Source organism: Salvelinus fontinalis, chromosome 34 (assembly GCF_029448725.1).
Source record: "Salvelinus fontinalis isolate EN_2023a chromosome 34, ASM2944872v1, whole genome shotgun sequence".
NCBI lineage: Eukaryota > Metazoa > Chordata > Actinopteri > Salmoniformes > Salmonidae > Salvelinus > Salvelinus fontinalis.
This window is the reverse complement of record NC_074698.1, coordinates 6,122,320-6,146,549: the sequence shown is the minus strand read 5'-3', so window position 1 is coordinate 6,146,549 and position 24,230 is coordinate 6,122,320. Positions and strand designations below refer to the sequence as shown.

The window sequence follows — 24,230 nt, the reverse complement described above, 5'->3', positions numbered from 1 at the left end:
ACAACTGAGACCCAGTTGAGGTTTTATGGGAGATGTTGCAGCAAACAGCGTCTGCGATCGCCTGCTAGCCTGCGGACGGCATTGGATCCACCAGGAATAACGTGTGTAGCATCCAGACAGCTAACGAACAGTGTACCAGTTCAACCACAGAGGACGGATGCATACTGCTGCGATCCCTGCTGCTGATGCTATAACAAATGGGCTGCTGGGAGGACGGATGGATTGATAGGGCCCATGTATGTGCAGATGCTTGGTCATACAGCTTATAAACCTTTTTGTGCAAATGTGTACACATGTGTACATGAGTGTGTTCGTGTGCATATTAATTGGATTAATTTGACTGACTGCACTTTGACAGCTAAAGCCCTGCGGCAAAGATGGCGCTATGGTGTGGAGTGTGGAGGAGGAGGAGCAAAGGGGATGGGATGAGAGAGATAGTGAGGCAGAATGTGAGAGATAGAGAGAAAGGGTCAAGAGAAAAGAGAGAGCCGCTGTGGGGGAGGGGACAGAGGAGAGCGAGAGAGAGAGAGAGAGAGAGAGAGTGGGGGATGGGAGGAAGAGGGAGGGTGAGATCCAGGGAGAGGGAGGGAGGGAGGGAGGGAGGGAGGGAGGGAGGGAGGGAGGGAGGGAGGGAGGGAGGGAGGGAGGGAGGGAGGAGGGAGGGAGGGAGGGAAATTGGGAAATGGTGGGGGAGGGGAAGAGGAGAGAGTCTGCAGCTAGCTAACACACATGATGCAGGTTAAACAGCATCTGTTACCACCTACAAAAAAATCTCATTGCTCCCAGCACAGTGGATCAAACAGCCATTGTGACCCAACCAGGGGTCGCCCATTCCATATGTCACCCCACCCCCAACACCATCCCTATGTGATCCACGCCACACAACTCTCTGTCAGGGAGAGTTACATAAGCCTGGGTGACCTCAGGTGTGAGGGTGAATACAATGTCATGAGAGCCTTGCCCAACCCTTAGTCCATCTGTGCTGGGAGTGGAAGAAGCCATCGGAGGGAGAGAGAACGAGACACCCCCTGTCCACCATTACTGCACGTCTTTGGGGCCTGGTAACAACATTAATGTCCCAATGTAGTACACAGGGGTTAGGGTTAGACTTGGGGGGGGGGGGTTGACTGGTGGCAGCAGAGGTAGAGGGCATGGAGAGGGGAGTGATTAAATAAAGACGCCATGATGTATACACACGTCAACCATCATCCACTCCATGTCCATCTTCTGTCAATCCATGTTTCGCTTTCCCACTTCCAGGGCTATGAAAAGCATTGATTGTCAGTGTCCATGTTCCTTTATCAACCATCATTCTGATGCTTTAAGGGGGCTAAGGGAGAAAATGGAAGCGAGCCATCTTTTTTTATGGCTCATAATGAAGGGGGGATGGAGGAGGGAATGTTCAGATAGAAATAGATGCTGTGGCTTCCAGACTGACTCAGCGAAAAACTCAGGGGAGTGTCTTAAGTGAAGTAACAAACAAGGCAAGGATGTGAGGCTAGGCTCCAGTCGAGAGACACAGGTTTCGACCCGATTCTTCTCTCTTCTCCCGACGTGTGCACTTGCACACTCACCATGGTGGAAACTCCCTCCAGTCTACGCTTACACCACTCCAATGCTTTTAAATCCATGACAGGAAGTGCACATGCTGGGAGAAGTGTGGAGAATCTGGACACACTTCCTTGATTCATCAATACGATACACAGTCATATCAACCGCTCTTCCCAGAGTATTTTACACTGTAAGATACTCATCCACTGCACTGCACTGTGCATCCCCCAAAAATCTATAATTAGTGAGAAATGGCAAAGTATTCATCTTATATTTAAGCAATAAGGCTTGAGGGGGTGTGGTATATGGCCAATATATCATGGCTAAGGGCTGTTCTTATGCACGACGCAACGTGGAGTGCCTGGATAAAGCCATTAGCCATGGTATATTGGCAATACACACAATATATACAAAAGTATGTGGGCAGCTCTTCAAATTAGGGGATTGGGCTATATCAGCCACACCTGTTGCTGACAGGTGTATAAAATCGGGCACACAGCCATGCAATCTCCATATACAAACATTGGCATTAGAATGGCCTTACTGAAGAGCTCAGTGACTTTCAACATGGCACTGTCATCGGATGCCACCTTTCCAATCAAGTCAGTTCGTCAAATTTCTGCCCAGCTAAAACTGCCCCGGTCAACTGTAAGTGACGTTATTATGAAGTGGAAACGTCTAGGAGTAACAATGGCTATGCCACAAAGTGGTAGGCCACACAAGCTCACAGAATGGGACCGGCGAGTGCAGAAGCGCGTAGCGCATAACAATTGTCTGTCCTTGGTTGGCACCACTCACTGCCGAGTTCCAAACTGCATCTGGAAGCAATGTCAGCACAATAACTGTTAGCTGGGAGCTTCATGAAATGGGTTTCCATGGCCGAGCAGCCGCACACAAGCCTAAGATCACCATGCGCAATGCAAAGCGTTGGCTGGAGGGGTGTATCAAGCTTCACCATCTGGCAGTCCGACGGACAAATCTGGGTTTGGCGGATACCAGATGAACGCTACCTGTCCCAATGCATAGTGCCAACTGTAAAGTTTGGTGGAGGATAAATAATGGTTGGTGGCTGTTTTTCATGGTTCGGGCTAGGCCCCTTAGTTCCAGTGAAGGGAAATCTTAACTCTACTGTATACAATGAAATTCTAGACAATTCTGTGCCTCCAATTTTGCGGCAACAGTTTGGGGAAGCCCCATTCCTGTTTCACCATGACAATGCCCCCGTGCACAAAGCGAGGTCCATACAGAAATGGTTTGTTGAGATTGGTGTGGAATAACTTGACTGTCCTGACCTCATCAACCCCATTGAACACCTTTGGGATAAATTGGAACGCCGACTGCAAGCCAGGCCTAATCGCCCAACCTCACTAATACTGTGGCTGAATGGAATCAAGTCCATGCAGCAATGTTCAAACATCTAGTGGAAAGTCTTCCCAGAAGAGTGGAGGCTGTTTTAGCAGCAAGGTGAGGACCAACTCCATATTAATGCCCAGTATTTTGGAATGAGATGTTCGACACGTGTCCACACACATGTGTCCACACACATGTGTCCACACACATGTGTCCACACACATGTGTCCACACACATGTGTCCACACACATGTGTCCACACACATGTGTCCACACACATGTGTCCACACACATGTGTCCACACACATGTGTCCACACACATGTGTCCACACACATGTGTCCACACACATGTGTCCACACACATGTGTCCACACACATGTGTCCACACACATGTGTCCACACACATGTGTCCACACACATGTGTCCACATACTGTTGGTCATGTAGTGTACCACAAACCCCCAAGGTGCCTTATTGCTAGTATAAACTGGTTACCAACGTAATTAGAACAGTAAAAATAAACGTTTTGTCATACCTGTGGTATACGGTCTGATATACCACGGCTGTCAGCCAATCAGCATTCAGGGCTCGAACCACCCAGTTTATAATTTACTTTGTGGAACGGGTTAGGGGTTAAAGTAACTAATGAAAGAGGGCTAATCGAAAGGTTGAGTGTCGCCTGAGCCATATCTCTAAAACCCTAACACAAAGTGACAATCTTCTAATTCCCCGTTAAATGAATTAATAAAACCTTAATGACTATCACTATCAGTTCTTATCAGACGTTTGTGTGTTATCAACAAGTATGATAAGAGGAGTAGAAATACTGCCAGAGGTGTTATTTGGAAACATGTGGCACGGTGCTAAGTTCAAACTCAATTTAGACCTTCTCTGAACTGCACGCAAAGCCCCCAAAATACATTTAGACTTACTTTAACCAAGTCTGTGGTCTCCCTCAGGGGATTACAGCTGAGAAATGGAGACAGGTTCGTGAGGCTGCCAAGACATTTTTGGGGCATTGTACATGACCAATTCCCAGAATTCAATGAGCCATGTAATCAATATATAAAATGGTGAAAGATGGGAGGCTTTAACAAATCTATGATTAGGTGTTTTAAAATATCTTGCATCACGTAGCCTAGGAACCTATAGGAGTGTTCCATTTTACAACTAGTGTCTACCTAGATTATACTCCATCCTGTTGTCAAATGCTCTAATGTCAACTGTTAATAACAACTGCATGACCACTTCTGTCGTATGTTATTACATGCTTCATAAGAGTCTACATACCAGATGATATTCCAGGGTGTTATGTCATTTACTAACCTCTGTGTCACATTATAACATTGAATGGAATGACGGGCGTCATAACCATGTCATATGCTGTTTTAGAGTGGGCACCGACACCTGAAGTAAAGTGAGCTTCATTTGAGGTGTTATAAAATAGTTATGCATGTGGTAGCGCAACAGGATGAGTTGAGAATCACAAAAGCGTTACCATTCAAAGGATCTCCAAGAAACTGTGGCACATGGGAGCGCAGATGTATTTAGGATTGTACATTTTTGGAAAAACTGCACTCCAGATATAAAAATGAAACATTATAATACCAACAACTTGCCAAAACACAAACATTTCCCAATAAAACGGTAGCAAATAGAATTTTTACAACATAAAGGTTTCTGGAGCACACCAGGATTTGTGACAGCTGTGAAGAAAAGGAAGATGTGCAGGCTACAGTAACAATGGCTAGCTAGTCAGGTATCTAGCTAGCTAGCTAATTAGTTGATGTTGCAACTACGACATTTTGTTGACCAACTAGCTGGCTAACTAGCTGACTATCTAGCAATCTGCTAGCACTAGCTAGTTAACTTCACTAGCTACTGGTGGAGATAAAAAAACATATTCTGTAGCACATTAACACCCTCTTTTACACTTTAAATGCAATAACACTTTCATCTTAATACACATTATTTTACACAATAGAATTAATGTCATTAGCTATTGTTACCATTATCTATTGTAACCATGTTATTTGCTATGGCTAGATTTGGGTTAGTGATATTAAGTATCCTTGGGACTTCCCTACCCTAAACCCTAACCCTAACCTTAACCATAACCCTTACCTAACCATAACCATAAACCTTACCTTAACTGTTTAAAATGTATATTTCAATAGGATGACATCAGAGTTAGCACATCCCAAGGACTCCGTTCAGACTTTTCTGCTAGATTTGCCCAATGATGTAAATAAAGCCTTGATTGCGGATGCTACACTACATGACCAAAAGTAGATGGACACCTGCTCGCCGAACATCTCATTCCAAAATCATGGGCATCATAATGGAGATGGTCCCCCCTTTGCTGCAATAACAGCCTCCACTCTTCTGGGAAGGCTTTCCACAAGATGTAGGAACATTGCTGCAGGGACTTGGTCCATTCAGCCACAAGAACATTCCAATATTGCGTTCCAATTCATCCCAAAGGTGTTTGATGGGGTTAAGGTCAGGACTCTGTGCAACCGAGTTAAGTTCTTCCACACCGATCTCGACAAATTCTGTATGTACCTTTCTTTGTGCATGAGGGCATTGTCATGCTGAAACAAGAAAGGGCCTTCCCCAAACTGTTGCCACATAATCATCTAGAATGTCATTGCTGTAGCGTTAATATTTCCCTCCACTGGAACTAAGGGGCCTAGCCCAAACCACAGACCATTATTCCTCATCCACCAAACTTTACAGTTGGCACTATGTGTTGGAGCAGGTAAAGTTCTCCTGTCATCCGCCAAACTCAGATTATGGTAAAGCGTGATTCATTACTCCAGAGAACACATTTCCACTGCTCCAGAGTCCAATGGCAGCAAGCTTTACACCACCCCAGCTGACGCTTTGCATTGTGCATGGTGATCTTAGACTTGAGTGCGGCTGCTCGGCCATGGAAACACATTTCATGAAGCTCCCGACGAACAATTCTTGTGCTGACGTTGCTTCCAGAGGCCGTTTGGAACTCGGTAGAGAGTGTCGCAACCAAGGACAGATGATGTTTATACGCTACGCACTTCAGCAGTCCTATTCCATGAGCGTGTGTGGTCTACCACTTCACGGCTGAGCCGTTGTTGCTCCTAGACGTTTCCAATTCACAATAACAGCATTTACAGTTGACAAGGGCAGCTCTACCAAGGCAGAAATTTGACGAACTGACTTGTTGGAAAGGTGGCATCCTATGACGGTGCCACGTTGAAAGTCACTAAGCTCTTCAGTAAGGCCATTCTACTGCCAATGTTTGTCTATGGATGTTCCGTGGCCGTGTGCACAATTGTATACACCTGTCACCATTGGGTGTCCACATACTTTTGTATAGTGTATGTTTTGGCCAATGAGAGGATTTGAAGCCACCGGTTGGTCATATTGGCACTCTAAGGTATTTCAGTTAAATATTTCACGAACAAAATGACAAGTATTTAAGACTTTTTTTGAAGTGGTGGGGACAGTAACATTAGTACTTTCAAAACATTTTATTTTAACGGAAACAAATCCATATATTTTTTCAGGTTAAATGTGTATGTTTAGCTCACATAATATCATTTAAAAGTCTGTAATAGAATAGACGTGGAAATGTGTATTTTTTTATTTTATCTTTATTTAGGAGAGTCAGTTAAGAACAAATTCTTATTGACAATGACGGCCTACCCCGGCCAAGTCCTAACCTGGATGACGCTGGGCCAATTGTGTGCCACTCTATGGGACTCCCAATCACGGCCGGTTGTGATACAGCCTGGAATCAAATCAGGGTCTGTAGGGACGCCTCTAGTACTGAAATGCAGTGCCTTAGATAGCTGCGCCACTCGGGAGCCCAAATGTAGACATTAATAAATGCATTTCCACAGCTTCCAAAATATCTTTACAATGGTGGGGGATTGCCAAGATGGAGGCGCGGGGGGCTTCAAAACGGTGCTCCCTGTCAGTCATCTAGAGTGTATATAAATCATTAAATTTGCCCAGGAGAGAACTACTGCCCCATCTCCTTGAAACCACGGAAGTTTAAGGCCGATTAAAAAATGTTAATATTCGTGGCCAATCTTCGTGTAAAAAAAAAATGTTGCGAAGACAAACATGGTATTAATAATTGCTTCTAATACACCATATGTATGTCATTGAACCGATTCTTTAAAAATCGCACACAGAAGACGTTATAATGATAGTTTTGTTGCTAATGGCAGCTTGCAGTACCCCCGGTCAGCCTTCAACTTGTGTTACTCAATGAGAGGGGGCAGCACTGAGATAGCCTGCAACGTCAGTTCCCTGAGTAGGTCAAACTGTGCATGTTATGTCTCCATGAGACGCCATCTTAGCAAGCTTTCTGGCCTTCAAATGTGCTATTGAGTCTTCACATAGGACTGAATAGTATTACGTGATTGATGGCTTTGGCCATTCTTTTTACAGTCATTGGATTTGCCACATGAGCCGACATCTGTCTTCTCCAATTCTTTTACTTAGTCCCACCCTTCTTCTCCCAATTTCAGGGATATGATTCGCTGACACGAGAACTCTAAATAACTTACCATCCTGAGACAAGGCCGAGTATAGCCCACAAAGATCTCCGCCACGGCCCCCCTTGGGTTGTGCTGTGGCGGAGATCTTTGTGGGCTATACTCGGCCTTGTCTCAGAATTCTAAGTTGGTGGTTGAAGATATCCCTCTGGCGGAGATCTTTGTGGGCTATACTCGGCCTTGTCTCAGAATTCTAAGTTGGTGGTTGAAGATATCCCTCTGGCGGAGATCTTTGTGGGCTATACTCGGCCTTGTCTCAGAATTCTAAGTTGGTGGTTGAAGATATCCCTCTGGCGGAGATCTTTGTGGGCTATACTCGGCCTTGTCTCAGAATTCTAAGTTGGTGGTTGAAGATATCCATCTAGTGGTGAGGGGGCTGTGCTTTGGCAAAGTGGGTGGGGTTATATCCTGCCTGTATGGCCCTGTTCGGGGGTATTGTCGGATGGGGCCACAGTGTCTGGCGACCACTCCTGTCTCAGCCTCCAGTATTTATGCTGCAGTAGTTTATGTGTCGGGGGGCTCGGGCCAGTCTGTTATATCTGGAGTACTTCTCCTGTCTTATCCGGTGTCCTGTGTGAATTTAAGTAAGCTCTCTCTAACTCTCTCTCTCTTTCTCTCTTTCTTTCTTTCTTTCTTTCTCTCTTTCTTTCTCTCTCTCGGAGGACCTGAGCCCTAGGTCCATACCTCAGGACTACCTGGCATGATGACTACTTGCTGTCCCCAGTCTACCTGGCATTGCTGCTGCTACAGTTTCAACTGTTCTGCCTGCGGCTATGGAATCCTGACCTGTTCACCGGACGTGAAACCTGTCCCAGACCTGCTATTTTCAACTCTTTAGAGACTGCAGGAGCGGTAGAGATACTCTGAAGGATCGGCTACTGAAAAGCCAACTGACATTTACTCCTGAGGTGCTGACCTGTTGCACCCTCGACATCCACTGTGATTACTTGTATTTGACCCTGCTGGTCACCTATGAACATTTGAACATCTTGGCCATGTTCTGTTATAAATCTCCACCCGGCACAGCCAGAAGAGGACTGGCCACCCCTCATAGCCTGGTTCCTCTCTAGGTTTCTTCCTAGGTTCTGGCCTTTCGAGGGAGTTTTCCTTGCCACCGTGCTTCTACACCTGCATTGCTTGCTGTTTGGGGTTTTAGGCTGGGTTTCTGTACAGCACTTTGAGATATTAGCTGATGTAAGAAGGGCTTTATAAATACATTTGATTTGATTTGATTTCCATTGGAGCTCCAATCTCTACATGACATTTCAAGTATACTGTATAATTTGCAGAAAATAATTGACAGTTTGCAGGCAGCACTTTGCAGTGGAGAAGGTTGGAAGATGGGGGATGGAGAGATGACGCGAGGCAGAAAAAAGGGCGCGAGGTTCAAAACCAAACCAATATCTGTGAAATACAAGCGGAGTACTTTCTCCTTTGAGTGAAGTACAGAGGAGATAATGACATGTTATGCTTTTTAAAACCCTGAGCAAACGACGAATTGTGAACTCAGAAATGTAACCTGACAGAAGGGAAGAGGACGAACATGCGCCAACGGCTGAGGTGGAGGCTTCCGAGCCTCACCCCAATGATCAGGAAAATGCCCAAGATGACGCTGGCCTAGTGGGAGTACGATTCGTGGAGAAAGTGGATCTATGCCTTTTGGCTGATCTATTTGTGGTATCAGGCTGGGTGAAGAAAGAGTTTGGTTCTGTCAATTCGGTCAAAGCATCCAGAAGTGGACTTGTGTTGACTTTTTGTGTGTTTGTTGCCCAGAGCGAGAGGGTGCTACGCATTTCATAGCTGTGTCCTGCTTTTCTCTCCGGAACAGAGCGCCGCTGAAAGGAGTGATCTACCTGAGTGTTGAGGTAGATCTACTGAAGTTGAGGATCCCCTGTGTCTGCGATGGACATCATTTGGTACAACGCAGACCCGATGGCGAGCATGAGACTGAGTAGACCTTGTCTGTTCTTCTGAGTTAAGATGCAGAGTGTTTGCCGGATAAAGTCATGCTAGGGTATATAAGTTTTCCCATGAGAGCTTTTGTTCTGAACACACTACAGTGTTTCAGGTGCCAAGTTTATGGTCATGATGCAGCAGAATGTAGGAGGGAGATTCCGAGGTGTGAGAATTGTGCAGGTGGACATGGGACAAAGTGGAGTGTTTCAATTGTGGGGGTGGCCATGTAGCTGGGGATCAGAAATGTCCTGTGCCAGTGAGACCGATTTTAAGTTTCCAGGGTGAGGGCAGCGCAGAAAGTGTCATATGCTGAGGCAGTGAGGAAAGTAGAGGATTGTGTGCAAAGGGTGAGGGAGCCTGAGAGGATTAGGTAGTAGGCCAGTACAGAGTGACCCAAACAGTTTGTTCTTTAGTAAGGTTGGCTTCTTGGCGTATATTGCTATGGTCATTAATTGTACCGTACAGATGGAAAGGAAATCCCAGAACATTGAATTGGTAGAGAAGTTTTTGGGTGTCATAGATTTGAGTGCAGAAGAACTACAGGGGGTTTTGAGAGAAGGGGATCCAGCCTCCCAGGCTGACGGCCTGGTGTATGATCTGTTAGGGGAAAAGTAGTGGAAAGGTGTGGTGGGGATAGTATTATGTATGTAGGGGTAGATGGTGGTGCAATTTTCTTTTTTCCTCATTTCCTTCTTTTTGTGAACAAATGGTCGTCAATGCACTTTCTGAACTGTGAAAAGCAGCAATACGCAACAAAGCGTCTAGTCTGACGGAAAACCACATGAAGAAGAAGACAGTTTGCAGAAACTATAAAGTTATTTAGCTAGAGCTCTTGTGTCAGTGAATCATATCGCTAGCATCTGAAGACGAAGGGTGGGAATTAACAACAGAACAACAACACATGAGAAACAATGAAATGAAAAAGCAATTGTGTTTAAAGTGTACTGAAAGAGAATGTATTGTGTGATGTGCTGCAAAATGTGCTTTATAATTTGAAATTCCTCCGGTAGCTAGCAAGCTAGCTAGCTAGCTATCTAGCTATGCATAGATGGGGGCACAGTGGGGCTGCTTGTGCTCATGTCATGGCCCTACGGCTGTGGCTAGCTAGCTACAGGCGATATTTGGATTGTGAGAAGCATGGCTCTCCAACTCTGCTCCTGGAGAGCTACATGTTGCAATTGCACCATCAACTACTTAGTTAGCTAGCTAGCTACCTGACTAATGATCAATCTCCTTTATAATATAACTGTCATTTTTATTGTAGCCTGCTCATCTTCCTTTTATTCACAGCTGTCACAAATCCTGTTGTGCCCAAGCAACCTTGATTTTGTCATAACTTCTGTTTTGTTGAAAAAAAAATATGTTTTTTTTTGGGCAAGTTTTTTGTGTCCTTTTTGATATCTTGACGTAGTCCAATTTGTACAACTCCAAATAAAAAAATCCTAAGTACATCTGTCCTCCCATTTGCCCATGTTTTTAAAAAATCCTTTGAATAGTACAATGTTGTGATACTCTCAACATATCCTGTGGTATAAGCACATTCATAAATGTTTTATTAGACATCAAATGAATGTCACGTTACGTAAGGTGTCTGTACACACTATAACGGCATATGACATGGTTATGACACCCATCATTCCGTTCAATGTAATAATGTGACACAGAGGTTGGTAAATGAGATAACACCCTGTAATAGCATCTGGTATGTAGACTCTTATGTAGCATGTAATAACATATGACATAAGTTGTCATGCAGACTGTGTAATAGCAGTTGTTATTAACAGTGACATAAGAGCATATGACAACAGGATGAACAGTCATCTATATAACACCCATTATAACTAATTTTATAACACTTTATAAAAGATCTTACTTAGAACTATTTAAAATGACTTATAACAGCTTACGACAAATGTTATAATGTGTTATATAGTTGTTATAAAGGCTTTATGAATGCATACATAAGTACACCTACAGGTGCTTCTACACCTGCATGGCTTGCTGTTTGGGGTTTTAGGCTGGGTTTCTGTACAGCACTTCGAGATATTAGCTGATGTACGAAGGGCTATATAAAATAAATTTGATTTGATTTTATAAAGTGTTATCATTTTCCCCCTTGTTTTAAAAGCAAATACCCAATCCCCTTGCCAAATCCCCTTGCAGAAGACATTATAGGGAGCAGTGAGCTGCATATTTCTTCACCTCCCCCCCCTCCTTCCGTCCCTCGCCTCATGAATGAAACAGGAAGTGGGTGATCAATTACATATTCAACTTACACAAAAAAAGAACAGTCTGAACTATATGTAAATTAGCTTACCCACTTAAGTATAGCATCTGAATGCTGTGTCATTGTAATTTACTTACTTATGTCCAGACTAAAATTCAACGGCTCCAACTTATTATGTAAATGTGGGCTATTCAAAGTGTGCAACTACTGCTACTACCACCATACCAATGTGAGATCAGCAATACTGGTAAACTAGGTTCCTTTAAGGATGCGGGGGGCATTGTGCCGATAGCACCAGTGATGCCATCTTTTAGAAAAATAGATACATAAAGGAGGATGGATATTCGGATTGAAAGTGACAGCATGGGACAAATAAACGCAAAGCTGTTTCTAGTATCAGGATTCGATTGTACAGTTATAATGGTACTCTCTAAACTGGATTTCCTCCCTAAATGCAGAATTCAATTGTTGTTTGATTTTTTGTTAAATTGTCAGCAATTACAATGTTGCTATGGTATAGTTTCTATGTTAAGGGTAGCACTTCAGAAGGGTCCTCCTTCTTTGCAACTTTCTGAGGACTTAACATAAGTAGCTTCTCACCCATCAAAATGCTTTAAGTGCTTAACTTATTAATGTACTGTAGTAGAGAGAGAGAGATTGATTACTTGTCGGGGGTCATACGTCTGTAGCTTTACCGATAGTTAGGCTACCTGCAGGCATGGGTTCTTGAGGATGTCCAATATACAGTACATCAATCTAAATCGGTCATCATATAATGTTTTTTCCTTCTGTTGTAAAACTGTTTCACTCACTTTAGTGTCGTAAATGGATCTGACATTTACCCTTTCCAATCACAAAAAGACATCTCCTCGCCCCCCCAAAAATGGCAAAACTCTGACCTCTAAAAGATCCTACAACACAATCAGACCATCTGACATTCCTAGATTGTTTCCAAGACAATTTCCCCAGCTAGCAATTTCCTAATAATATTCTGCACCGATAACATGGTGATCATGCAAACTGAGAGAGCAGGTGATAATCAAACTTCAATAACATCTCCCCAACATAGTGGTCCTTAAGGGACACGTTCCTGCTGAACTCTTGTCCTTCCTTTGTCCTATCATTGTGCTGAATCATTTAAAGATGTTAGATTAAAACCATATCACGTGACGTGGTCCTTTACAATCATATCCGGGATTGAAAATGGCAGATTTGGGCACTGATAAGCGCCTAAATTGGAACAAAGTAGCTGTACAGTAACCTACTATAAATTACATCAGAGCTCAGGCTCTAAGCTTCACAGCGCTGAGGGTTATTTGGCTGTCCCCATAGGAGAACCCTATTTGGTTCCAGGTAGAATCCTTTTTGGTTCTATGTAGAACTATTTTGGGTTCCATGTAGAACCCTCTGGGGAAAGTAATCTACATGGAACCCAATAGGGTTCTACCTGGAACCAAAAAGGGTTCTTCGGTTGACGCCATCTGAGACCTTTTGAAGAACCCTTTTTGGTTCCAGGTAGAACCCTATTGAGTATTTTATAACTTATCTAATCTAGTCTAGCTTGGCAATAGAACAAGCTTCAAATTATGCCCACCTGACCCTGATTGTGATTTATAATGGTCTGTTTTTGGGATTGTGTGAACAACAGTAATTGTGTGATGGCTGCGATGCAGGGTTGTGTTCCAGACAAAACAAATACAATTGTACTTGCTCTAGCTCCTCAACGGCACAGCTAGGAGAGCTCAGAAAAGCACCTTGTAGTTGACGACTCTTCTTTGAGTCATTAAAGTGCATTGAAATGACTTAGTAATTGAGCACACTTTGGAGAGGTGTGTGGCCACTTGGATACACCAGTTAGTCCTCTCACTCAAACCCTTGTAATGTGTTTGTCTTATGTTGCACCTACCCCACATTCTCCAAGAATATTCTTATCATATTACTGAATGTATCCAGAGTATTTTCAGATTTAATGTTAAATCACATGAAATCCACAGTGTAATGTTTGGATTCAGTCTTGTGTCCTCAACTTTGGTCTAATAATTTCCCCATAATGACATTTTCCAAACCCTTTCAATTGCTACCATTCTTATGCATATGTTTTCATATTTCTTCCGTTATAAACATTTAAATGTAGCCCTATCCATATAGGTCCATTTTCACGAGTGTAAAGGGTTAAATAAAAGTCTGAATTTGTGGCAAAGAGATGGCATACCCAAAACTTCGGATTCCGTGTTTCAAAACGTACAAAAACGGACTTGAATGATCATGGGCATTCAATATCAAAGAGATTTAGATTCTACATAGCTTGAAAGATAGAATGATAGTCCTTGGAACATCTTATTACTGAAAGCAGTGTGAGTCACAATAAATCCCAACTGTATGACATTGTAAGCATCCTGAGACGGTGGTGATCTCACTGCTTCACCTTTGTTTCGCTCAGTCTGAGTGAAAGGGGATGTGAGGTAGGCTATGAACAGAATTCCGCTAGACAGCCACCAGATCTCATCTGACTGACCAACCCGCTCCTCTCTGACTTGTATGGGTACAGTCGGGCACAGAATCCTCAGAAAAGTAGGATGGATGCCAGAGCGAAAGTAATTGCTCAGCGTGTTAATTTAGTGGCTAAAATTGTTGACGGAAGTAAGTGGTCCGGCCTGGAATGGCCAGTCAGCATGTCTTTCTTTAACCTACGTTGACATTTAAAAAAAACGCAAGATATTCTTTATAAAGCACATAGTAAAAACAATTGAGTAAAAGTGGAATAGGAAATATAGATGGGTTTTGGACTTTCTACAACTAATTTGAAGGTATAACCCCGAGGAGAAATGACTAGCTGTACTGAGGTCAACTTAACTATATCACAAAGAGCAGGGCATACATCGAGGTAGTTTCTATTTAATAAAAAATCCTTCAGTCCAAATATGTGGGGATAAACAACATGTGACAGATTCAGCAGTGGGAGGTGAGTAAGACTCAAAGACAGAAACAGAGACTGTTCCTGAGTACCCTAGGCCTACTAAACTAGTCACCTTTTAACCATACCCCCAAACCCAATCCACACAAATACATACTACACTTGAAACAAAGGCTATTTGTCGTCCGCCTCAAGTGACTTTCCTTCCATTGTTCAGTACATTGCCATTGAGAGGAATATAGATGCTTAAACATGCAATGGGGGGCTATTTTTACTGTATAACGTGTCCACCACGTCAAGGGCACGTGTACCAGTCTGTAAGTACCAGTGGGCAAACAGATCCCTCGGTCAGATGAAAGACGTCTTGCTGCAATAAATGCGTCACATTCCCTCCTGCTATTTAATCCCGATTAGCATTTTTTTTTTTACTTCATTGTTGAACTTTTGTGCCTCTACGACTACAGTTACAGGCTTAATTACATTTTGGGTTGACAGAGTGCAACTGAAGATTCCTCTGCTTAAATGACTTTGTGGAGGAGGACTCAAAACACACATCACTCATTCAGCTTGGGTCTGCGCAACATTGTTTATTGGGAAAGAAATCATATTTAGGACGTATCTACCAGTAGTTCTAGGTTTGTGTTTGTATTGTGTGTACCACTGAAAAGCACTGTGGTTTTAAATATAGTGGGTGTCTTTGCCCTTGGTTGCATATGACCTCACAGAACACTGCGCCCGTCCCCCATCATCCCCCACTCTACCACAGACGCGCCAGACTTTAGGGCTAAACCAGGAAACTGTGACTTTTCCTGGGTTATTAATTTCCAACATGGCTGCCGCGATGACTCACCGCTTGATACAAACGCATCTTTAGAATAGATAATGCACATCCTTGGCCTCTCCTGGAATCTATTCTCCATCCACGAAACATCATGCCTTAAGGAAAATACTCAAAACAGAGCGACCAGTATTCTCTGGTGCAATCTGCTGTTACATTGATGTGGCATGTAGTCAGGGGTGGTGCTCATACATAATGTATTACTAGCTGCGGTAATCACTCATGGGGAGTGACTATTGGAGGGCCATCAAATGGAGATGCTCTGCTACACATTTTTTGACCCCCTTCCCTTTGAAAAAAATCCACTTTAGGATAAGAATCCTTTCAGTAATGATAGCCTATACATCTACTAACTGCATCAAATGCAAATCGCCACTGTGGTCTCCGATATAATTTGCTTTGCAGTGAGCACGATGACATTTTAGGGTCAGGAAGGATTACTGTCTCCTAGAAACTTGACAGAAATGTCCTAATATGGAATTGTGTAACATAACAGATGCATACTTCAAATAAAAGACAACATTAAAAGTAGATGAACATTTCAACTTCAAATATGCCAATAGAATTACAAAAGCCGCTACAAACAGACGCAAATATGTCAAATGCATTCAGTACAGCGGAACTGCTAGGCTGTGCCATTGAGACAGAACTTCTCTCACACAGATTTTAACATTCAGTTATTTTCTTAAATACGATCATTTCTGAAATACATCCAGCAGAATTCAGTCATACACTTTGACCAAACCTCATTCAGTGTGTATAATACGTTAGTGTCTCTGTCCACTCCCCTGTACACAGTTTTGCTCGGCGTTCTTTAAGTGGTGGTTTGTGCCATGCCCTTCAATGGCTCGAAGGAGAGCTTAATTAAGGCACAATAGAGGCAAGATATATCGCAACTTTCAATGTGGCATCATATTTATTACAGCTGGCAAATTGTTCTTTGCTATCATGTGTATTCTACTATCATTACACCACGTTAGCCCCATTAGCGTTAGTATCATTTGTTCTGAGGGAGCCTTGATAAACCCTTGCTGTCAAAGGTCAAAAGGTTATAGAAGGTTTACTCATTCATCAGCTGCTATCTGTGTTTGATTGTACCCATTTCGATGATGAATTGTTCAAAAACAAAGGCTTTTGATTCAGAATAGTTGGCTATAAATTTCTCCTATTCCAGCACTAATTCTCAACAGCCTTGATAAAAATATGAACAATTTCATGTTAAAGTTGTTTCATTGTTATTACATTGCAATAACAATGTTTTGCGACATTTAAGTATGGTACTGTATAAGCTGAGCTAACTGTGCTAACGGAGACGTGTGGGACTTGTTAGTACAGGTGAATGTTTCAAAAAGTATTCACACCTCCCTTGATTTTTTGCATAGTTTGTTGTGTTAAAAAGTGGGATTAAAATGTATTTAATTGTCATTTTTGGTCAATGATCTACACACAATACTCTGTAATGTCAAAGTGGAAGAAAAATTCTAACATTTATGAAAAATAAAACACTAATATATCTGAATTAGATATGTATTCACCCCCCTGAGACAATACATGTTAGAAACACCATTGACAGTGTGAGTCTTTTGGGGTCTTTAAGAGCCTTGCACACCTGGTTTGTACAATATTTGCACTTTTTTTATTTTTTTATTCTTCAAGCACTGTCAAGTTGGTTGTTGATCATTGCTAGAAAGTCATTTTCAAGTCTTGCCATAGATTGTCAAGCCGATTTAAGTCAAAATTGTAACTAGGCCACTCAGGAACCTTGTCATCTTGGTATACAACTCCAGTGTAGATTTGGCCTTATACTAAATTAGGTAATTGTCCAACTGAAAGGTGGATTCGTCTCCCATTGTCTGTTGGAAAGAAGACTGAACCAGGTTTTCCTCTAAGATTGTGCCTGTGCTCAGCTGTATTCCGTTTATGTTTATCCTAAAAAACTCTATAGTCCTGCTGATGACAATACCCATAACATGATGCAGCCACCATCATGCTTGAAAATATGAAGAATGGTACTCAGTGATGTGTTGTGTTGAATTTGAATTCAGGACAAAATGTTAATTTCATTTTTTACAGTATTACTTAACTACCTTGTTGCAAACGATGCATGTTTTGGAATATTTTTATTCTGTACAGGCTTCCTTCTTTTCATTCTGTCATTTAGGTTAGTATTGTGGAGTACAGTAACAACAATGTTGTTGATCCATCCTCATTTTTCTCATATCATAACCATTAAACGCTGTAACTGTAACTATTTTTCTTTTTACACTACCATTCGGTGCCCTTCTTTGCGAGGCATTGAAAAACCTCCCTGGCCTTTGTGGTTGAATCTGTGCTTGAAATTCACTTCTCGATTGAAGGACCTTACAGATAATTGTATGAGGGAATACTTATTGACTCAAGACATTTCAGCTTTTCTTTTTTTTTTATACATATCTAAAATGTTCTACAAACTAAATTCCACTTTCACATGATGGGGTATTGCGTGTAGATCAGTGAAACAAAATCTACATTGAATCAATTTTACATTTAGGCTGTAAAACAACTACATGTGTAAAGGGGAAAAGGGGAGTGAATACTTTCTGAAGGCACTTTATATACATAACCACAGAATACTTTATATACATTACCACAGAATACTTTATATACATTACCACAGAATACTTGATATACATTACCACAGAATACTTTATATACATTACCACAGAACTCTACAGTACAGGAAAAAGCCGGTCAATGTAAATAAAGGTGTGCTGTCTAGGTCGGAGACGGAAGTCAAACACTCCTTTCCTCTGACGCAATCAGGGAGTTCCAGCTTGTGTCTTACTAAAATCCCTGTTTATGCGGGACATGTTGCATGGTAGGGAGGTGAACGCTGTTTTTCTCACTCCTAAACGTCCGTCATGGCATATACATGTGGTGAATATGTGTCACGTTCCTGACCTGTTTTCTGTTATTTTTGTATGTGTTTAGTTGGTCAGGGCGTGAGTTGGGGTGGGCATTCTATGTTTTGTGTTTCTATGTTTAGGTGGTTTGTAATTAGCCTTATATGGTTCTCAATCAGAGACAGGTGTTTGACCTTTCCTCTGATTAAGAACCATATAAAGGTAGGCTGTTCACACTGTTTGTTTGTGGGTGGTTGTCTTCTGTGTCTGTGTATGTTGCACCACACTGGACTGTTTCGGTTTGTTCGTTTGTTTGATGTAGTCTGTTCCTGTTCGTGAGTTCTTTGTGTATTTATGTAAGTTCCATGTTCAGGTCTGTCTACGTCGTTTTGTTATTTTGTAGTTTGTTGAAGTGTTTTCGGTTTTCGTCTTTACTTTAATAAACTTAATTATGTCTACATTCCACGCTGCGCTTTGGTCCAATCCCTACTCCTCCTCTTCGTCCGAAGAGGAGGAGGACACCCGTTACAATATGAACGCGAAATACACGTGGTGAATATGAACGCTAAATACACGTGGTGAATATGAGCGCTACATACACGTGGGGCTAAATAAAGCAACACAGGGAATCGAGGCACACAAATCTTTAAGCAAAACGACACAAAATATACAGTAACTGGAATAAGAGAATGTTTTGCTAATTCTGCATTGGACACAAAGATGTCACTGGATATGTTATAAACCTGTATAAATAAAGTCACTACCTTACCAAGTAGGTACAAATTGGATGCATGTATTGCATTTATGGCTCTGCCAGTCAAGGACACAAGTAATGTTACTGATATTGAAGACAGTATAAAACACATAATGTTCTATAGACTATTAATATGAGAGAGGTTGGCAATGCTATAGGCCTATACATAAAACAGTCCAGAAGAGTATCCACTTTGCAACTAAAATGACACTCTGTCTGCATTTAGACAGGCAACCCAATTCGGATATTTCACTAATTGGTCTTTTGACCAATCAGATCAGCTCTGAGAAAGCACTGATATGAAAATATATGATGTGATTGGTCAAAGGATCAATAAGTGGTAACAAAAAAATGCAGCCATAAAACCAATTAAAAATTTTAAAAGAGCACACATTTTTTCTCTGAATAAATGTCTTGTGTCATGCAAAATGCTAGTGCCTTTACAGAAATGTTAAGGACATGTGAGTGAAATATTTTGGTCTTGGGAGAACAAATCAATAATAAGTGTGTGTGTGTGTGTGTGTGTGTGTGTGTGTGTGTGTGTGTGTGTGTATGTGTGTGTGTGTGTGTGTGTCAATGATAGAGAGCAATATTAATTTTATGAGTAAGAAATTGCACTGACATCTCTGTAGCTTATAATGCTTAGAAATATGTTTTTGAATAAGAAAACTATGCCTTTTCAACCCCCAGAATGTGTCCCTTCTCAGCAACCCCTACCCCAATTATGTCCCTTCTCAGCAACCCCTACCCCAGTTTATAATCAATTACATTGGAACATATATTGTGCAGCAACGCACGCGCGCACCCTCAATCGAAGGTCTATCAGCCGATTCTTTGGCTTACACGGGAATAGTCGGTATAGACATGGTAAATATAGCCGGCCAATCTTTTGCTCACTCACACGTAGCACATTCGGTAAAACCCGTGCAGACACGGCTTGCTCAGAGTAGGACGATGTAGCGCGCGACGTATACGTCACTGTGATGTTGATGATTACATAAAACGTAATTATTACCCAATCATATAACATCTGTTGCCAGAATTACGTGATATTCTATCATTATAATATTATATAAACAATATTATTTCCATAGAGTTTAGACTGACGGTAGCGATTATTTATCCATTTCACTTCTGATGGCATAGATTATATCGGGAACGTGAGGGGCTTGGGTTGGGGATACAAAATCCTAAATTACAGGTAAAGAAAGAACGAAAATCCGTCTGAGAGAGCAAGATAATCTACAAAAATGAGCACGTCTAATAAACGCTCTTATGGTTCGTTTGAACACGAAAGCATCATAACCGAGCGATTTTTGTAGCCTAGTCTCCTTGAATCTGCAGTGGGCAGTGAGGCAAGTGCCTAGTGTCTGACTGAGTATGGATCTAGCTGTGTTCAGCGTTTCAGTGGGAAGGCACAGAAGGAGGCACAGAATTCATGCAAGGTGAATCCGCTGACCAGGGGCTATCTCGGGAACGGTGGCACAATCACAATCATGTGCTATAATGTTCACAGCGGTATAGCCTGTAATGGCTACACATTTTGATATAATAATCACACACATGCTATAGATATAGGTGCAGAGCGGTCCAGGCGTTTCCTCTGATATTTTATTGATCTCCAGACGTTGGAGGTTGGGCTACGCCAAAAAAGGCATGCATGCTTCGGGCCTCATATTGATTTGATTGCCTTGAGGATAGGATACATTTGTTTTTCAATTAAACCTAGACAGACAAATTGCACAAATATATGACAGTGGCTATCCTTATGGCATATATCTAGTCACTGAATGTGTTGTAAACCAGTATGACTGTGGTTTTCCAATGCAGGTAAAAAATGAAACCCTGGTGCAGATCCGGCTATAGCATGGTGTCGCCAAAGCGAACCCAATTGAACCCTACAGACGCATAGTTGAGAGAGAGCTACAATTCTGTCCTCCTTGATCGAATTTGGTTCTAATACAAGCAATAATGTAAACTATACCCTATTATAGAGGCCAGTTATAACAAAATGTACAATCACATATGACCCCCCACCCCCACCGTAGTCGGCCCCGTCCCACTCGTATTGAAAGCTCTCTCCATCAACTATCTAGAAAAAGATAAATCCGATGGGCTGAGGCAATTCTGAACAAATATTTAGTTCTACCAAGGGTTGAATATAAATCCTTAACGGTGTTTGCAGGGATTGCTAGGCTAGGAGGACTATGGGCTAGAATAGCTTTCTTCCACAGTATTTTACCACTGTTCTGGGTAGCTGTCCACCCAATAAGCATTCATAAGCTTATATTGATTTGGGTTATTTCTAGCAGTAGACTATCTATGGTAGATGCGTTTGTTTTATATGCTTGCCTGCCTGCAATGCTAATAGCCCTATACTATTTTCTCAAATCACGGCATTTTAACGGACCTTAAATAGAGAAGTCATATTTTTATCATGCTCACATTACGTGTAAGATCATCAGTGCACGCATGCGGGCACCACTAGGCTATTGACAGTGATGGGAAGACACATTCGAATGCGTAAAATATAAATGAATAGCCTAAAGATATCTGCCTCTGTATTTTTGGTAAGAACCGAAACCTCAGTGCACATATTTGTTATGTTTGCCGTGAGCTAGCGCTCAGCAAGGAGATGTCAGACGCTGACGCCCGATTGCGGTGAGGATTCGGAAGGGAGGAGAGAGTGGGACCAAGGGAGGAGGGCAAGAATGGTATAAATATATAAGCTTACACTTCGTAGTTCTTGTGTACGATCCTTCATTGTTTCCCCGCCGTGCTGGCTAAAATATAATCGCCTGGGTTTTTCCGCCTCGTTGTCTTCTTATGTCTAAAGGTCCGACAATGTTATATTTTCTTCCAGTATTCAAATGAGGGGGTAGGCTATGAGTCTCCCCTGTGCGCTACCTTCTCTGTCTTTTTTCCTTTCTCTAGTCCCCCCTCTACCGTGCTTGTGCGTCCTCCTTGGCGGTGCAGTGTCGCCCCGCAGCGCGCTCCGACTCCAGCAAACGAATGCGATACGAGCGCGGTACTGATGCTGCAAAAAAAAAAGAATGAAAAAAGAAGCGATGCGGAGGGATGGAACTCTGTGCGCACGCGCGGTCTCCATCTCTATCACTTTACCTGCTACCCCTCCCCCTCCGCCCTTTTTTCCCCTTCGGTGTCTATCCGCAGCGCGTAATCGGTCGGCGCCCCATGCCAACACAGTGAACTGTAGTTTGTTTTAGGTGAATTAAAATAATTTGGTGAAATTCAGTCCACAAGCATGGAGACAGGGTAGGGCAACGGAAACGCCAGCCCCCCTTCCCAAAGGAGCGGTTTCCACAAGGGGCTCAGGGTGGTCTATAGTGGCGGGCAGAAGGAAGTGAGATAAATCAGAGGATGAGGTGATGTTACCCCCATTAAACACGTTTTTTGTTTTTTTTAAATCGGAAGCCACCCACTTCAATGCACAAGAGCTCTATGTATGAGCTGTCCACCACAAACTGGCAAACGCCATCCCAATGACTGGAATAGAATCAGCTGTAGGTTAAAAGGCAATGTAGCCTAATGATTTAGAGAATTCAATAACAGACTTGACTTCCTGCTTTCAGACTATTTTACTGATAGGCCTAGATTTTGAAAACCTTAACATAGTTTTAAACTTTATTATTATTCTTTTTTTTTTTACAGTTATTAGATTGTAATACATCTAGACTTGCATTATAATAGCCTATAACCTGAGGCAAATGCCATCAAAATTGTTTCGACATTTCAGATATCTTTGTTTAATTCAGTTAGAATAGGCTACCATGTTAGATTGCTTTATAAGTTTACATCTTGCGTCAAAGTTATCTTGTTGTATACTGTATTCAGTGGCCTTTCCCCCCAAACCAACAGGAGGGGTCATATTACTAAACATAACATGAATATTGTCTCCATTTCCTCACATGACAACTCATTTGATCAGAGTTGTGCACTCACATTCCATATTGACAGTATCCCTGAACGGCCCCTGACTGTTTGAGCATAGCCTACCGTAAAGAATAATCAATAATAGCTCCTAAAATTATTCAATGCCTGTATTCAAGGAAATGTATGGACTTCATGTCCTAATAATGCACACGATATCCTCATTCACTGGAATCATTAGTCTAGCCCAGATGACCCAACCTGTGGCGTGGCATGGTCCAGTACTATCTGTAATACTTCTCAGTTTTAACTCTACAACCAATGTACAGTAACAGGTACTGAGGTTAGACCGAAGTTGTTAGGCTACCAATATTAAAATGGGAGAAATTCAAAAGGGTAAACATACACTATTTACCAATTAATCATTACCACCAGTTGAAGTCGGAAGTTTACATACACTCAGGTTGGAGTCATTAAAACTCATTTTTCAACCTCTCCACACATTTCTTGTCAACAAACTATAGTTTTGGCAAGTCAGTTGGGACATCTACTTTGTGCAGGACACAAGTAATATTTCCAAAAATTGTTTGCAGACAGTTTATTTCACTTATCTGTACTGTATCGTCACTTCATTGTATCACAATTCCAGTGGGTCAGAAGTTTACATACACTAAGTTGACTGTGCCTTTAAACAGATTGGAAAATTCCAGAAAATTATGTCATGGCCTTAGAAGCTTCTGATAGGCTAATTGACATCATTTGAGTCAATTGGAGGTGGGCCTGTGGATGTATTTCAAGACCTAACTTCAAACTCAGTGCCTCTGCTTGCTAACTTCAAACTCAGAAAAGAAATTGTAGACCTTCACAAGTCTGGTTCATCCTTGGGAGAAATTTCCAAATGCCTGAAGGTACCACGTTCATCGGTACAAACAATAGTTGTCACAGCCATCGAAAGAGCTGGACCAAAGCGCAGCGTGGTGAGCGCACATTTTCCCTTTATTAAAAATGACGCCAACAAAAACAATAAACCATACAAAACGACCGTAAAGCTTAAGGGCTATAGTGCCACAAACAAAGACAACTTCCCACACAGAAAGGAGGGAAAAGGGATACCTAAGTCTGGTTCCCAATCAGAGACAACGATAGACAGCTGTCCCTGATTGAGAACCATACCCGGCCAAAACAAAGAAATACAAAAACATAGAAAATAGAACATAGAATGCCCACCCAAATCACACCCTGACCAAACCCAAAATAGAGACAAAAAAAGCTCTCGAAGGTCAGGGCGTGACAATAGTACGCAAGTATATACCATGGGACC

General features: G+C 42.1%; 1 protein-coding gene across 1 annotated transcript in view; it reads right to left on the bottom strand.

The window, feature by feature from the left end:
- Window positions 1-22,064, bottom strand: part of LOC129832934 (syntaxin-1B) — a 64,802-nt gene extending 42,738 nt beyond the window's left edge. Inside the window, exon 1 of the mRNA XM_055897072.1 lies at window positions 21,753-22,064. Within this exon, the coding sequence (XP_055753047.1) occupies window positions 21,753-21,782 (30 nt within the window). The 5' untranslated portion in view covers window positions 21,783-22,064. The remainder of the gene's footprint in view (window positions 1-21,752) is intronic.
- Window positions 22,065-24,230: the final 2,166 nt, after the last annotated feature.